Below are 13,557 nucleotides of genomic sequence, written 5' to 3'. Positions count from 1 at the left end.
CCATGAAACAAGTGATTAAAATCTGATAAAACATTAAAACATTTTCAAAATTTTTTTTTTTTTTAAATCCCAATCACCCAAAAGTAAAAACCTTTATATTTTGGAAATTGCCGGGGGAGGGCTGGGTTGTCATTGTTAGTTTCAAGATTTTTCAGTTACCAAGGTTTTCTTGGTATTTGCAGATATGGAAAATATCAGACATTAAATATTTCTCCTTAGAGGCGTATTTCAGATCCAATCAACAAAAATGTTAATTAGTCTTTTTTTCAGTGTTTTTTTTCTTTTACGGATGTCATTTCTTTAGATCAAAATGTTTATAATGAAAATAAACTGATGTAATGTTTTGCTATTTAAATGTTTCTTCACAATCCTTGAAATAATTATCAAACGGTTAACAAATATTCTTAACTTTTGAAACCAAGAGTGACCCCTTTCGAAACTAGAAAAGCACTCAGAGAGCCCAGACCTCCGCCAAGGCAGCAAAGTCTCCATCAGACTCCATCCAATGCCGTTTCACCCCTAAATTTTCGATTTTTTTATTATTGATTATTGATTGATTATTGATCCAGATCACCACCAAAAACTAATCATGTTCTTTGGCCCACTTCTGACAGTTCCTGAAAATTTCATCAAAATCGGTCCATAACTTTTTGAGTTATGTTGATGTCAGACAGACAGACAAACAAACAAACATACAAGCAAACAAACAAACAGGGATGAAAACATAACCTCCTTGGCGGAGGTAATAAGAAAAAGGATCAAAAGGTCGATAGGCCTATATTTGTGGCAGACTCCAGGTGAGTCTGGTAACTCACAACTCGCTTGAGCATTACCCTTTATCTGTCTATTTTTAAAGTCTCTTGCAATGTCGGGTATCATCAAGTTTTCTTTAAGAAAATAAAATTTTTCAAACTAATGCACCGTAGTATGTAGGATCTTCTGCATGATTTTAAATTATAGGCTACCTAGCCTACGTAGGCCTACTAGGACTTTTCATTTAAAAAATAATAATCATTGTTTTAAACGAGACAATATAAAAATTGACTCTATTTCGGATGTAAGATGAATAAATAAAATAAAGGGCGACTAAAAAATTAAATCAGGTTTGCGGACGAAGGCATTGTATTCACAAGCTTGAAATCACGGAGAGACAGTCAAACATACATGTAGCCAATTGTAAAACCAGATTGCGTTAGTTGCGTCGTCGCATTCCATGTTTTATTAATAACCAAAATGGCAGCCTCCTGACGACGATGGCTCAGGAAACACCCAATAATTACAAACGCGTTACTGAGGACTATTTTTCTCGTTTGCACTCCGCGTAAGTAACTGTCATATAACAGGGGTATGTACCATATCACCCAACTTTCTAAATAAGAAGATCTAATGCCTATAAAGTCACCTAAGTTACCTGGGCTAGGTACCCATTGTACATTTGTATGGTACCACCGGTACAGGAGCAGTATGCCCCCAAAAGTCATGCATGTTAGTCTTGATGTTCGATGTATTATTGATATATTTGATCAATGCCCCGCTATTCACATAAATTAGTTTTTGCGTTTTACTGACTGATTTTTTGCAGACCCCCCCCCCCCCCCCACACACACACACACACACACACATTACACATGTCATGTTCAATATCTTTTCTTTGTGTGATGACTTAAGACAATGTCTGTGCTCATCAAATTAATTAGTTTGGTCATTCATTTACTAAATTTAAGATGTTTTGTTTTTGAAACTGTGTGTCTTCCAAATATTATGAGAGCCGATTAATTGCTGGAGGGACAATTTGCAGTAATCCATTGGGCAGAGAACTTGACAACTTAATATAAAATGTATAATATAAATATAAAATACGTTAGTAAAATTCTAAACATATTTATTTGAACAGCAGGGATGTTGATCAAAGTCTTTTAATTTTGCTTAGCATTTTAATGCTAAAAAAAAGTTTAAAAAGTTAGAGAGTTGCAAGGTGGGAGGTGGGATACTCCATAAGTACCAAATATTTTATTACTTATGCAAAGCCAATGATCAAAGCCACTATACATAACAGAATTTTAGAAAAGCATTGGAAATCACACATACATGTAAAAGATTGGAGGGCATGCTGGATAAGTACCAAAGTAATCAGCAAAGTAAAGGTCTGTTATATATCATATGTTTTTACTGTATGCATCAATCTTTTTTTTTTTTTTTTTTCAGATGGGTTATGGAAGAAAGTGGTGATAAGACAATGGGTGAGGTGTCATCCAATGTCACTGTCCATCGATGTCCAGTTTTTGGAAGACTTCATTTTGTTAGAGATCAAAGGGGTATAGCATGCCTGAGCTTTATTGTTCTCTACTGGATATATGGGGTCTGGAGTATGAGCTTCTTAATTATTTACCCAAGGTACCAACAAGGACTCCTTAATGTTGTTGCCATAGCTTGTAAGTATGAACTCTGGAGCCAGTATTTGCAAGGTTAGGTTCAGGTCCTTCAAAGGAAGGCATTGTAAAAAGAATGTAGTTTGTGGTTCAAATATGTAAAAATGTTTTCAATCAAAGTTACAGAAAATGTATGAATCAGCATTTTTAGTCTACTCCTCATGATCCCCGACATCAATATTGGCAAGCAACCTAAAGTCTATTCTTACTGTAATCTGGAGCCATCTTATCTCTGTTACTTGTGACATCCATATGTTGAAATTAAAATGTATCAAGGGGTACAACTGTTTGACCTCAACCAAATGGGGACAAATTGTAGATCTGTTAAATAAGAATGGAATAAGTTTTGGGATCGTTTCTGAAGATGTGTATCCAACTTCCACAAGACTGGCATCCCCCAGGAGTACTAGAGTATAAAGTACTTGTAGCACTCAAATTAAGTCTGTTTATGACACTGAGATGAGGGGAACAAATAGAATAGTGCAAAAAGATATTTTTGTAGACTTTAAAAAGGTAAAAGACTTTTATGTACATATACATTCTCACACACTTTATAATACATTCTATAAAATATTGTATAATATTTTCATATTAATTATATATGTGGTTTATTTTATTTATAATGTTGATTGAAACATTCATTTGTTATAAAAATCATATGAACTTGTTTTCAATTTTATAATAAACATATTCTATATTTTCTTTCTAGTATATGCCTTTTGCAGTGTTATGACTATATGCAGCTTGTTCAAAGCAGCTACCACCAACCCAGGGAGGGTACCATTAGTTGAGCAGCCTCCAGTGACTGGTAATAGATAGCAATAATTTTTCCTACGTAGCATGTGCCTTGTATGTGAGTGAGTTTGTGCACTTATCTCTCAATATTCTTTCTTCTTCCCTACCCTTACCAGGGCCACAGAATTTTTTTTTTTTTGCTAAACATTCATAGATATTTCTCCCAGTTTTCTTTAGCTGTGTGCATGTTTATGTCCAATGAAGATTTTTTCACAGTAATCACATCCTCACCCTCCTGACCTCTGGTAGATACAGCACTACTTCCCTCCCTGTCTGTCTGTCTGTCTGTCTGTCTGTCTGTTTTTTGTGCATGAATGTTTGTTTGCCCTTATGTGTCTGTTTTTGTTATTTATGAATGCTTTAGAAAATAAAATGAGAACAGGACAATTAGATAACACTTATGTTTATATAAATAACTATCTGTGTATTTGATTTTTTTCCTGTACTTAAGGAAAATAATCTTATCTTTTGATATTTCTGTTTGGCATATAAGGGCAGGGTGTGTCAAAAAGAAATGAAACAATACTTTTTATTTATTTTATTTTTTAAGAATCCAATGTAACTTAAAGATTCAGCTGTAAATGTCACTGATGTGACAGGAAAACTTAATGAGTACAATATTTGCACTTAGTATGATTTGATTTGATATATTATACTCGATGCTGTTTGTTTGAGGGTTCACTTTTGAAAATTAGATTTGTTATTGTTATTTATTTTTAGATGCAGATCAGTGGACATTTTGCCAGAAGTGCAAACAGCAGCGGCCCACCAGAGCGCACCACTGTAGACGATGTCAGCAGTGTGTCATGAAAATGGACCATCACTGTCCTTGGTGAGATTATGGCAGCAATGCGAGGAAACATAATTAAATAACCATACATCTGTTGTAAGAATGAATGCATGAACATCGATAATGTGAAACTGGCAAATTATGTGCTTTATTACATATAACTGTGAGGAATATTTGAATATTTTTGTGTATTATTTCTAGGATCAACAATTGTGTTGGTGAAGCCAACCATTTCCATTTCATGCAGCTGTGTACCTATGCCTTTCTAATGAGCCTTATTGCCTTTGTGATGTGTATGGTGCACTGGTACTTGTGGCCTAAATGCCCTGCGACAATATGTGATAAGGTATGGTGAAGCAGCTACAGCCAGCGTCAAGTTAATATAGTTCATTCATTCACATCAGTGACCCCAAGCCTTTATTCATGCTGTCTCATTGATAAACAATGGAACTGGTTTGTGTTGGTTGCTTGTAGACCATGTACATATTTTGTTTACTTGATTTGAATGTAACCAACTTTAAATGAAGATATATCTTTAAAAAAAAGAGAAAGAGAGAGAGATAGAGAGAGTAAACATTTTCACGGGCATTTCACTGGAACTCCTGCCTGTGTTTTGCACTGGAAGTCCTGCCTGTGTTTTGACAGGGAGGAATCAGCAAAACAGAATGCTAGTTCAGATCAACTTTTTTTAATGCAAAATAGCTGTATAATGTTAACTTTAGTGCCTGTATGGTCATTGCAGTACTTTAGTCCACTTGCAAATGCTCATGGTAAACAAGTTAGCTACATCATGCTAACTGATGCTGTTTTATATATTCAGTTGTTGTTTTTTAATGTATTGACTTTGTTTTTTTCAGTCTGTTTATTACATGCGGCATCAGCAGGCCTTACTCTACTTTTCTACCTTCTTATCCTTTCTGATGGCCTTTAGCATGCTGTTAATGGTGTCAGGACAACATTTTAATCTTATTATGGTAAGAGAAGCTATCATTATATCACATTATCATTGACTCTGTGTGTATGTATTTGGCAGTTAAAACCCTGCATGAAAAGGAGGTGCTTATTTGCATATTAAATGAAGAAACTTTTTTGTTGTAAGAAATAAATTGTGTGTTTGTATATGTGTGTATGCGTAGCATAATCAGATGTGTATAGCCTACTCAATCGACATTTTGAAATCAGCCCAATAGCACAGACATGAATTGACTTCTCTTGAAAATTAAGAAAATTAATGTTGTGAACAATGAATATCTTAAAGTCAGTTGTTAAGTTGGAACATCACTTCTTAGTTAATGGTTTTTATTGTACCACCAGCATAGGCTCTCCCCCCCTCCATGTCACCATTACTGCTCCTCCTGGACTACAAGGGCTTGTGTACTCATCCCTTGGATTTAGGTCACAAAAAATTTCATCCCAATCCAAGTAAATTATGGGCTCTGTCGGTGCACTGGTCTAGGTGTCGTCACCATGCACAATTTTCAAAATTTTATGTTAAATATCTCCGAAACCAAAGGAATTTTAGGAAAGGAACCACAGAAGGCTGACCGAATGTCATACGTGGAGATTCCAAATATGCCCTTGTATTTGACCTTTGATCTTTATTTCAAGGTCAAACAGGCCAAAATTTTCTAAAAATGGGATTTTTCAGGAAATACACAGATCTAAGCTCTCATATTATATAGCAAGAGGTTACAAGTCCTAAATTCACAATCTCACTACAACCTTGGATTTAACCTTTTACTTTTTCCCACAATTTTGTTATGAATTGTAATTTTTTACATAAAAGTTTAGAACTCTTGTTTATTGCATTTTGAAGAGCTTGTTAAGCACAACACTGGAGGTGGTAGCCTTTTTTTTTTTTTTTTTGTTTCCCATATGAATGCTCTTACTACAGCTGGTGGTACAATACCCTGAGGTGGCATCACCTCTCTGATCCTCTAGTTTGATTTTCTTTCAGGACAGAACAACTTTGGACAACCTCAGGGATCCATTTGGTAAAGATCAGTAAGTACATGTTTTAAATAAGTAAATGAAAGATTATGCTGAACATTCTCTGTATACAATGTTCCAAGAACTTCATTGTGAAGATTATAATGTAAAATAAAGATTTGTTTTTGTTGGCAACCTCAACATAAACATATTGGAAAGATAAGAGCAAGTTTAAACAAAAATCCCGTCTTATTCCAGATAAGGTTCACTTGTATGTTTATGTTGTTGTTTTTTCAATTGAAAAATATTTTGTCTTATCTTTGTTACATCACCTGTCATAAGTTTAATAAGGACATAAATGATCTGTTATTTAGTGACCTTTGAAATGTTACTGCTGTAGATTCTCAATTTAAAATTGAGTGGATTAAAACCTTTGCATATTTTACCATTCTGTAGAGCAACATTTTATGCTGATCATTTTCATCTAAGCTATGATTGAAACTTATTAAGTGTTTTTATTTTATGATATTGAAATGATATCCTAACATTTAAATAAAATGTTGATTTAATTTTACGATTAATTTAAAGCTTGGTAGTAAAGTTGTTGGTTTAAAATTCCCCACTTTTGAAAAAAACTAATGAGGCAAATGTGTTTTCAAAAATTAAGTGTTTTTTTAAAATTAATATTTAACAAAACTGCCTTCTTTCAGGAGTAGACCGCTGACTGTGAAATTCCGTACTTGTCATGAAGCTTACACAGATCTCTGTGGACCTGGACACAAAATATTTTGGGCATTTCCCTGCAGGAGGAGAAAAGTTCTAACATCTTACCATTACTATGGCAATCCAGTTTGAGACAATGCATGTGCAAAGGCAATTGTAAAATTTATCCTGATACATGGATCTTTGATATTATTGGTTTTGATTGGAGAATTACTGGACATTTGCAGTTGGGGAAATACTGCAAAAAATAAAAAAGGGATTTTTTTGCAGTGATATTGAGTATACTAGTTATTGCCATGTGTAGGTTGCTTGAAGAGAGCTGTAACTTTCTTTTGGGTAGATTCTATCCTTTGACTAGCATGACAGTCCCAGATGAATGTAATCAGACAAAGGCCCAGTTGCAGTAAACCTCTCTGGTAAGAGAAAGTTTTTTCATGTGTACCAAGTGAGAAATGATCCTTTTGGAAAAGTATATAAGGGTTAAATTACAGGGTATAATTGTAACTTGTATATGTACTGTTTAACATTTTGTAGTTATGTTTGATAATATGTTATGATTTTTAATAAGCTTTGATGCAGAAATGATATAAAGGGGGGAATAATTTTGATATAACAGTTGATTACATTATGATAAGTGCTTGACAATTTGCAGGTTGAATTTTAATTTATCATCAGTTTATTTTATATCTTACTTGTCTGCTTTTTTATGATTTTTTTTTTTTTTTGTACTTTTTGCTTACTGGGTGTCTGTTATTTTGGTTGTTTGCATTTTTATCAAGTGTAATACTAAGAGAATGTAAAACAAAACAAAATACATATTTTTCTTCAGTACAAACACCTGTTGAAAAGCATTATGAAGTACCATCTGTGCACTATTGCAGCTGCTGTTTGAAGATGTTATTTTTTCCTTGAATTGCACTCAAATTTGTCTTGATTTGAGTGCAAGTATGATACCAGGATCTTGGACACAAATTGTTTTGATATAATGTTTAAAGGGATAATAACTCTTCGTTTCCGCCAAAAAATGAATTTTCCTGGAGTAAACAATTTTCCCATACTTACCAATGGTTAATGAATCCATTTTTACATTCATAGTTAGTCCCTGGTTTTTTTCTAAAAAGTTTGGTTTTTTGTTAAAATCTCTTAAGAGATTTTACCAGAGTATAGCCATCAATGGAGGTCACGTAGTCTAAAGACAAGCTCAGATATCAGAATAATAGCTATAACTGCTGTTTTTGTGGTAAAACAGAATAAATTATATTTCTATGAGTTATTCACAATGATCTTATTATGAAATATAGATCTCATACAAAGAGTTATTATCTCTTTAACAAAGATCATGTTGTTGTGAAGCTTTGAAATATTGGGGTAATCATAGCATCATGAGGGAAGCACATGCCCTAGAATATTTTTGAAACAAAGTATTGCTGTTTAAAAATCTCTGTTAAGTGCATAGTGATATGTAAACTAGTGAACTCTTTATTAATGCAATCTGGATGCACAATGACCATGATATACCTATATGTTGCATTGGGTTGAAAGCAAATGATATGTTGTGCCTTGTGGATGCCTTTTAACACCTGAATGGACAGCTTTTCAAAATAAATGTTGTTTATTTTTGTATATTATATATTGAAGCATAAAATGTCTTCCAGAGAAATTACAATCTGCCTGTTCTTTTCCTCTTAAAGACTATAAATTGCAATTTGGATTGTTATGAAAAACCATCTATAGGCATCTAATAAAGATGTATTCAGTTGGGATAAGGTTATTTTGTTATTGTTTGGGTGTGACGATGGTATTGACCCCAATCTTAATTGATATGCAAGGTAAAACCACAAAAAAACTTTTGCCTTTTGCATATTCTTTATTGGTAACTTTTCTGTTCTCCTCTCTCCTTTTCCCTTTCTCTACTCCTTGGTAATGATATATTCATGTTAGTAATACTAATGGGCATAGACCATATATATATAAATACTGTTCCATTTGGTGTATTATTAATTATAAAACCTAAAATTTTACTCAGTAGTGACAGTGGACCTTTAAGAGGCTGATATTTTACTATGTACTATGAAATATTGTTTAAACAATTTATAAAAGTTTTAACGTTTTCTGACAGTTTTATATTTTATATATCTGTCCATTTGACAGTTTTACAGCTATATTCTTAGATTTTTTTTCAAATTCACAACCTAGAGAGAGAGAGAGGGGGAAGAGAGAAAAGTTCAGTACTACTTTATTTAAAAATTCAGAAAAGAGGGTGACCCGTTGGCGAGGGCGCACCCTATAGTTGGCGGTTATTTTATCCTCATGCATCCCTAGTATTAAGCTAATGAAAAGGCGGACAAAATGCCTTTTATACTGGAGCAAATGAAACATTACATTCTCCAAGTTTCAGATTCGACTCAACGTCGTTAATTCATTTCTAAATTGGTTGTCTTCAGTTATTATGGCAGAAGTGTCGGTGTTTGTAGGTCTACTTGCAGATTATTCTGTTTCCATTACTCTGATTGTGTTTGCTGGTTTGTCTCTCAAAGGATCAGCTGCGGCAATCCGTGCTTTGAAATCGCTCATTGGCATGGCCGGCATTTTGGATGCAACGTCATTTATATTGCTGGTAAGTAGTTAAAATGGGGATATCCAATTTTGTCAGGAGGTTGGCGGTTTTACACACATAAGAATGGGTATCACACCAAACGACAAGCAAGCCTCTCGAAGATACACCTGTCAATTAAGCTGTCTTTTTGATTCGGCCGTTCGATCTTTTTTAGCCCTGCTTCAGCATTTTACCCGTTTTGCCGCAGCGAATATAAATCGGGCAACTTCGTGCAAAGACATAATAAATGCACCTGACTTTTACTTGAAAATGTTTCTCTTCGCTGAATGTAATTGATTCATTTGTCTTAAAGGTAACTTTTTCTTTAATTTGCACAATATCTTAACATTTTTAAATGACTTTTCCTATAGTCATAATTTTTTTCATACGAGTGGAACAGGCAAGAACTCGGACGACATGTCTACAGCGTTCTACAGTCAACATGATTCGTCTTAGAACCATAGCTCTCAACCTCTCAAAAAGACAGAAATGCGTGTCTTCTTCTGTGACAAATAGATATGTTTTAAAATCCGTGGACTGAACATTAAAATATAATTTTTATCAACTACCGGGGTATGTGTACGAACATTTTAGTAATATCAACAATATTTTTGCTAGAGTAACATGAAAAGGATGATAATTTACTGCCAGTGGACAGTATCGTAGTTATATCTAAGCCTTCTTTGGGGTTTGTAGATTTTCACTAGGCGACATACAAAGCTAATTATGAACGATCAAACCCTAGTGATGGCGCATCCGAAAATGAATGGTGTAAAACTGCAAGTGGTAAATATGGGAAAGAAACGTGACAAAACCATTATTTTTCCTTCCTTTATTTCTTTTTATCAAAGTAATCTTATCTTGACATTATATTTCATGAAATTGTACAGTATTTTTGAGATTCACTGAGAGTGTTTCATATGGCCTACAGTGTAGAACTTTGACGTTATTAACTTCAGGCAAAAATGCATTGTTGCATTCTGCGACCCTTTCTGCAACAAAAGCGAATTTGCTCAGCACGTACATAGTAATTGCCCCAGGAGTCGTATATGTATCATCATAGTTGGCCCGACACTACTTAGGCCTACATGTACAGTATGTATTTTCAAAAATGAATTTTAATACTATATTTGACATTTCTGTAAAACGGTGAATAATCTCAGCCAAAAATCTAATATATATGTTTTTAGAAAGAGTAAAGCACCCTGTTGAAGCCATTCTGGCATATTCCTTAATTCAGTTCAATTATACAAAAGCCAGTACGCCTCATTAATCGCTATTTGTTCAGAAAAACATCATTATCGAAGCAGTCTAGCTCCCACCGTTTAAAAATTGCTATAGCAAAAACTAATGCAGTGGTTGTTTTGACAGTGTTACCCTTGAAATTAGTCACCCTCATTCGGCAGCATATGTTGAAGGCCTAGTTCTATACGTACAGAAAAAAACCCTGCCTCTACCTTGTAGTACCCCGTGAGGTTTATTTAATTTTTAAAAATGCTATTGGGCGAAATACGACAAGAAAATAAAACATTTGTCATAGTGCTAATACGAACTAAATTATTTGGCATTTTGTTAACATTAAATTTTTGTCCATCGTTTTTCTCTGTAGGAAATGAGTTAACACTGCCTTTTGTCATATCCTACCTTAATTCTTCCCTATCCTAAAACTATAAATTTCTTGGAATTTCAAGAATCTGAGAATTAATATGTCGCTTATATTTCCTAACATTTTTGCTAATTAGAAATTTATCCAATAAAGACTCATAAAGCATATGTAACATTTAAAAGTAAATACCATTTGGCAGCCATCGAGGACATTAAGAAAATGAAGTTCGGATTGAAATCTGTCTTTATATAGTAACATTTCAATACATTGATTTCATGCAAAAAATATTTATTTCAACCCTTTATTCTCATTCAACGATTCTTTTCTAAATGGGGGTTTCTTTGCATAAAAGGAAGCGAATAATTAGACTTTTTCCGTGATAATTAATATCGAATTAATCACAACAGTGAAATGTGCGTGCAAGAACTCTTTGGCTCACCAACGTCCAGTCTTCATTTCTTACTGCTTTGCAATGCAGGTCATGATTTGCCTTTCTGACCGGTAGTAATTAAGCTACATGTACATCTGTTTAGAAAAATTTTCTTTCATGCCGAAATATATGCAGTAACCTTGCAAATTGGTGCAGGTTTTATGAAAGATCGCTCATATGTTTTTTGAATTGAAATCCTCATTGATCATATCAAGTCCATATACCTGTCGTTTCCTCATGGGTTGTGACTTAGACCTAAATTCAGGCAGCAAAAAAATGATCAATGCAATGTTGGCCCGGATTACAAAATAAGGAGGATTGCAAAAACCCACCTGAAGTTTTTTTTTTTTCTGAAAGAAGTTTGCCATCGATACTCGGAAAAAACGGGCAAGATGTATGAATCTGTTATCGATTTCAAACATTACATGCATTTACAGTTATATTCAATCTACGTGTATCCCAAAACAACTCCTTGTGACAATTGCTAATTCAATTTTGGTATCAAACGTGTGACCGACAAATAGAGTTTGATAAGTTTTATGTAGAAATAAAAGGTCTTAAAAGACGAAAACAACATTCTAGGGTATTTTTAATGTCCATTGATAACGAATAAAGAAAACTAGTGATTGTTTTACGATTCCCTTTTGAGGAAGATCCTATATATATTATATATTCATTTTTTTAGTTGTTCTAATTCACGTTTCCATGTTTCACTGTTCCTGTTGTCTCTTCTCCGAGTGAAGGGTCTGTTGCATTGCGTAGTTTATTTATTTCTTTATAAAATCAGTCGAACATTATTATTATTTAAATATTTTGGATTTTAGAACTGTCGGACATTTACAATGTGCTAAATATAGAAATAGAAATATAATTATATTTCTTCATTTATTTCTCCTAGAAGCCGTCAATTTACTGTTAAATTGAGATACGTCCAAGTTTTAATAACCTTTTTCATTAAGTTCTCTTTAAATCACCGTAAGTGATGTTGAAGAAAAAATATTATATTGTTTAGTCTTCTTCCCATTCCTTTCTTCGTGGTCTTCAGCGTCTCTAGCTTCGTCGGACACCGGTTGAGAGGCAAATTGTTTTGTTTCCTGAAATAAATGAAAAAAAAGTCACTGTGATAACTACAGTTCGGAGGGGAATTAAGAAGAAATGTAACTTATTAACCATACATTAAAACGCTCCGGATGATACATTTATACATAAAAAAATGATCTGCCAAGAAAATCAAAATGCATCGGTGTAAAAGTGGCGGTACACGCGGCCAACCAACAAATTACCGAAGCTAGCATTTGAAATAGCTTTCAAAGTGGTAAAAAACTTCCCCAAAGTCCTTAGTAAATTTTCTTACCAGTTACAATACATTTTCTGCTCAAACTGAAAGGTATTGTGAGATGTTGAAATATTGTATAGGAGAACCTCTTTGCAAATTTTGTGTAAAGTTCACCGTCGGGTGTAACCGAAAAAAAAAACTTTGTGTCGAAGAAAATGTACTTATATGTCAAGCTAATGTCGGGATGTTCGAATTATTTTTGAAACAGGGATCGTTATATTGATCTCTAACCCTTTTCAACGTGAGAATCACGGTTGATCGAAAAAAGTAAAGGAATAGGCCGCATTCTAATTTTTTTTTATCATTATTAAATTTTAAGAACTATATGTTGTGGAATGCTTGTAGATGTAGAACAAACCACAATTATTGAAGACGTGGATGCCAAATCTTTGGCAGTAAATATAAGATGAAAAAGAAATGAGCAGTTCTCTCACATAAGCATGCATAACAACTATGTCAGCCGTAGATCAAAATGCAGATTATAACGACGTAACCAGTGGCAGATTTGGGGGCGCAGGGGAGTCCTGCCCTTCCCCCCCCCCCCCCCCCCTTCGAAAAAAAATCAGACCAATGGTCCCCTCTTGAAATTAGAATTTTGACTAGCTGAATCATAATTCTAAAGCGTACCAAATGGCACCGTTTGCCCTCTAAAATTTCTAAATTTTTCGGGGCCCTTCACCGGCTCCCGCACCCCACTCCTTTTCAAATAATCCTGGATCCGCCCCTGATAACGATGATACTCAAACTGCACCCAAAGAAATATGGGTGGTCGAAATGTGGCAAGTAGCAATTTGTTTTGCTTAGCAGATTTATTTTTCAGATTCAGTAAAAACTGCAATTTTCTACCCTATGAACGATTAGTTTCCATATGCCATCCTCAAAAACGTTACAACGATTGCTTTCGCGCTGATGTGAAAGATAAA

The 13,557-nt window shown here is 34.1% G+C and overlaps 1 protein-coding gene across 2 annotated transcripts; it reads left to right on the top strand.

The window, feature by feature from the left end:
- Positions 1-1,181: 1,181 nt before the first annotated feature.
- On the top strand, positions 1,182-8,432 carry LOC106164623 (palmitoyltransferase ZDHHC21). Of its 2 annotated transcripts, none has more exons than XM_013542589.2 (8): positions 1,182-1,321; positions 2,206-2,432; positions 3,139-3,237; positions 3,945-4,056; positions 4,216-4,360; positions 4,872-4,988; positions 5,972-6,018; positions 6,654-8,432. In XM_013542589.2, the coding sequence occupies exons 1-8, from the start codon at positions 1,254-1,256 to the stop codon at positions 6,796-6,798; spliced, it is 960 nt and encodes a 319-aa protein (XP_013398043.2). In that variant the 5' UTR covers positions 1,182-1,253; the 3' UTR covers positions 6,799-8,432. The 2 variants fall into 2 exon arrangements, with proteins under 2 accessions (XP_013398043.2, XP_086857653.1); XM_087001527.1 differs by having other exon boundaries at positions 1,221-1,345.
- Positions 8,433-13,557: the final 5,125 nt, after the last annotated feature.

The sequence above is a fragment of the Lingula anatina genome, chromosome 1 (assembly GCF_051362555.1).
Source record: "Lingula anatina isolate TDL-2025a chromosome 1, LinAna3.0, whole genome shotgun sequence".
Classification (NCBI taxonomy): Eukaryota; Metazoa; Brachiopoda; class Lingulata; order Lingulida; family Lingulidae; genus Lingula; species Lingula anatina.
Note: the sequence above shows the minus strand (reverse complement) of the source record. Positions and strands in the feature narration are given on the sequence as shown.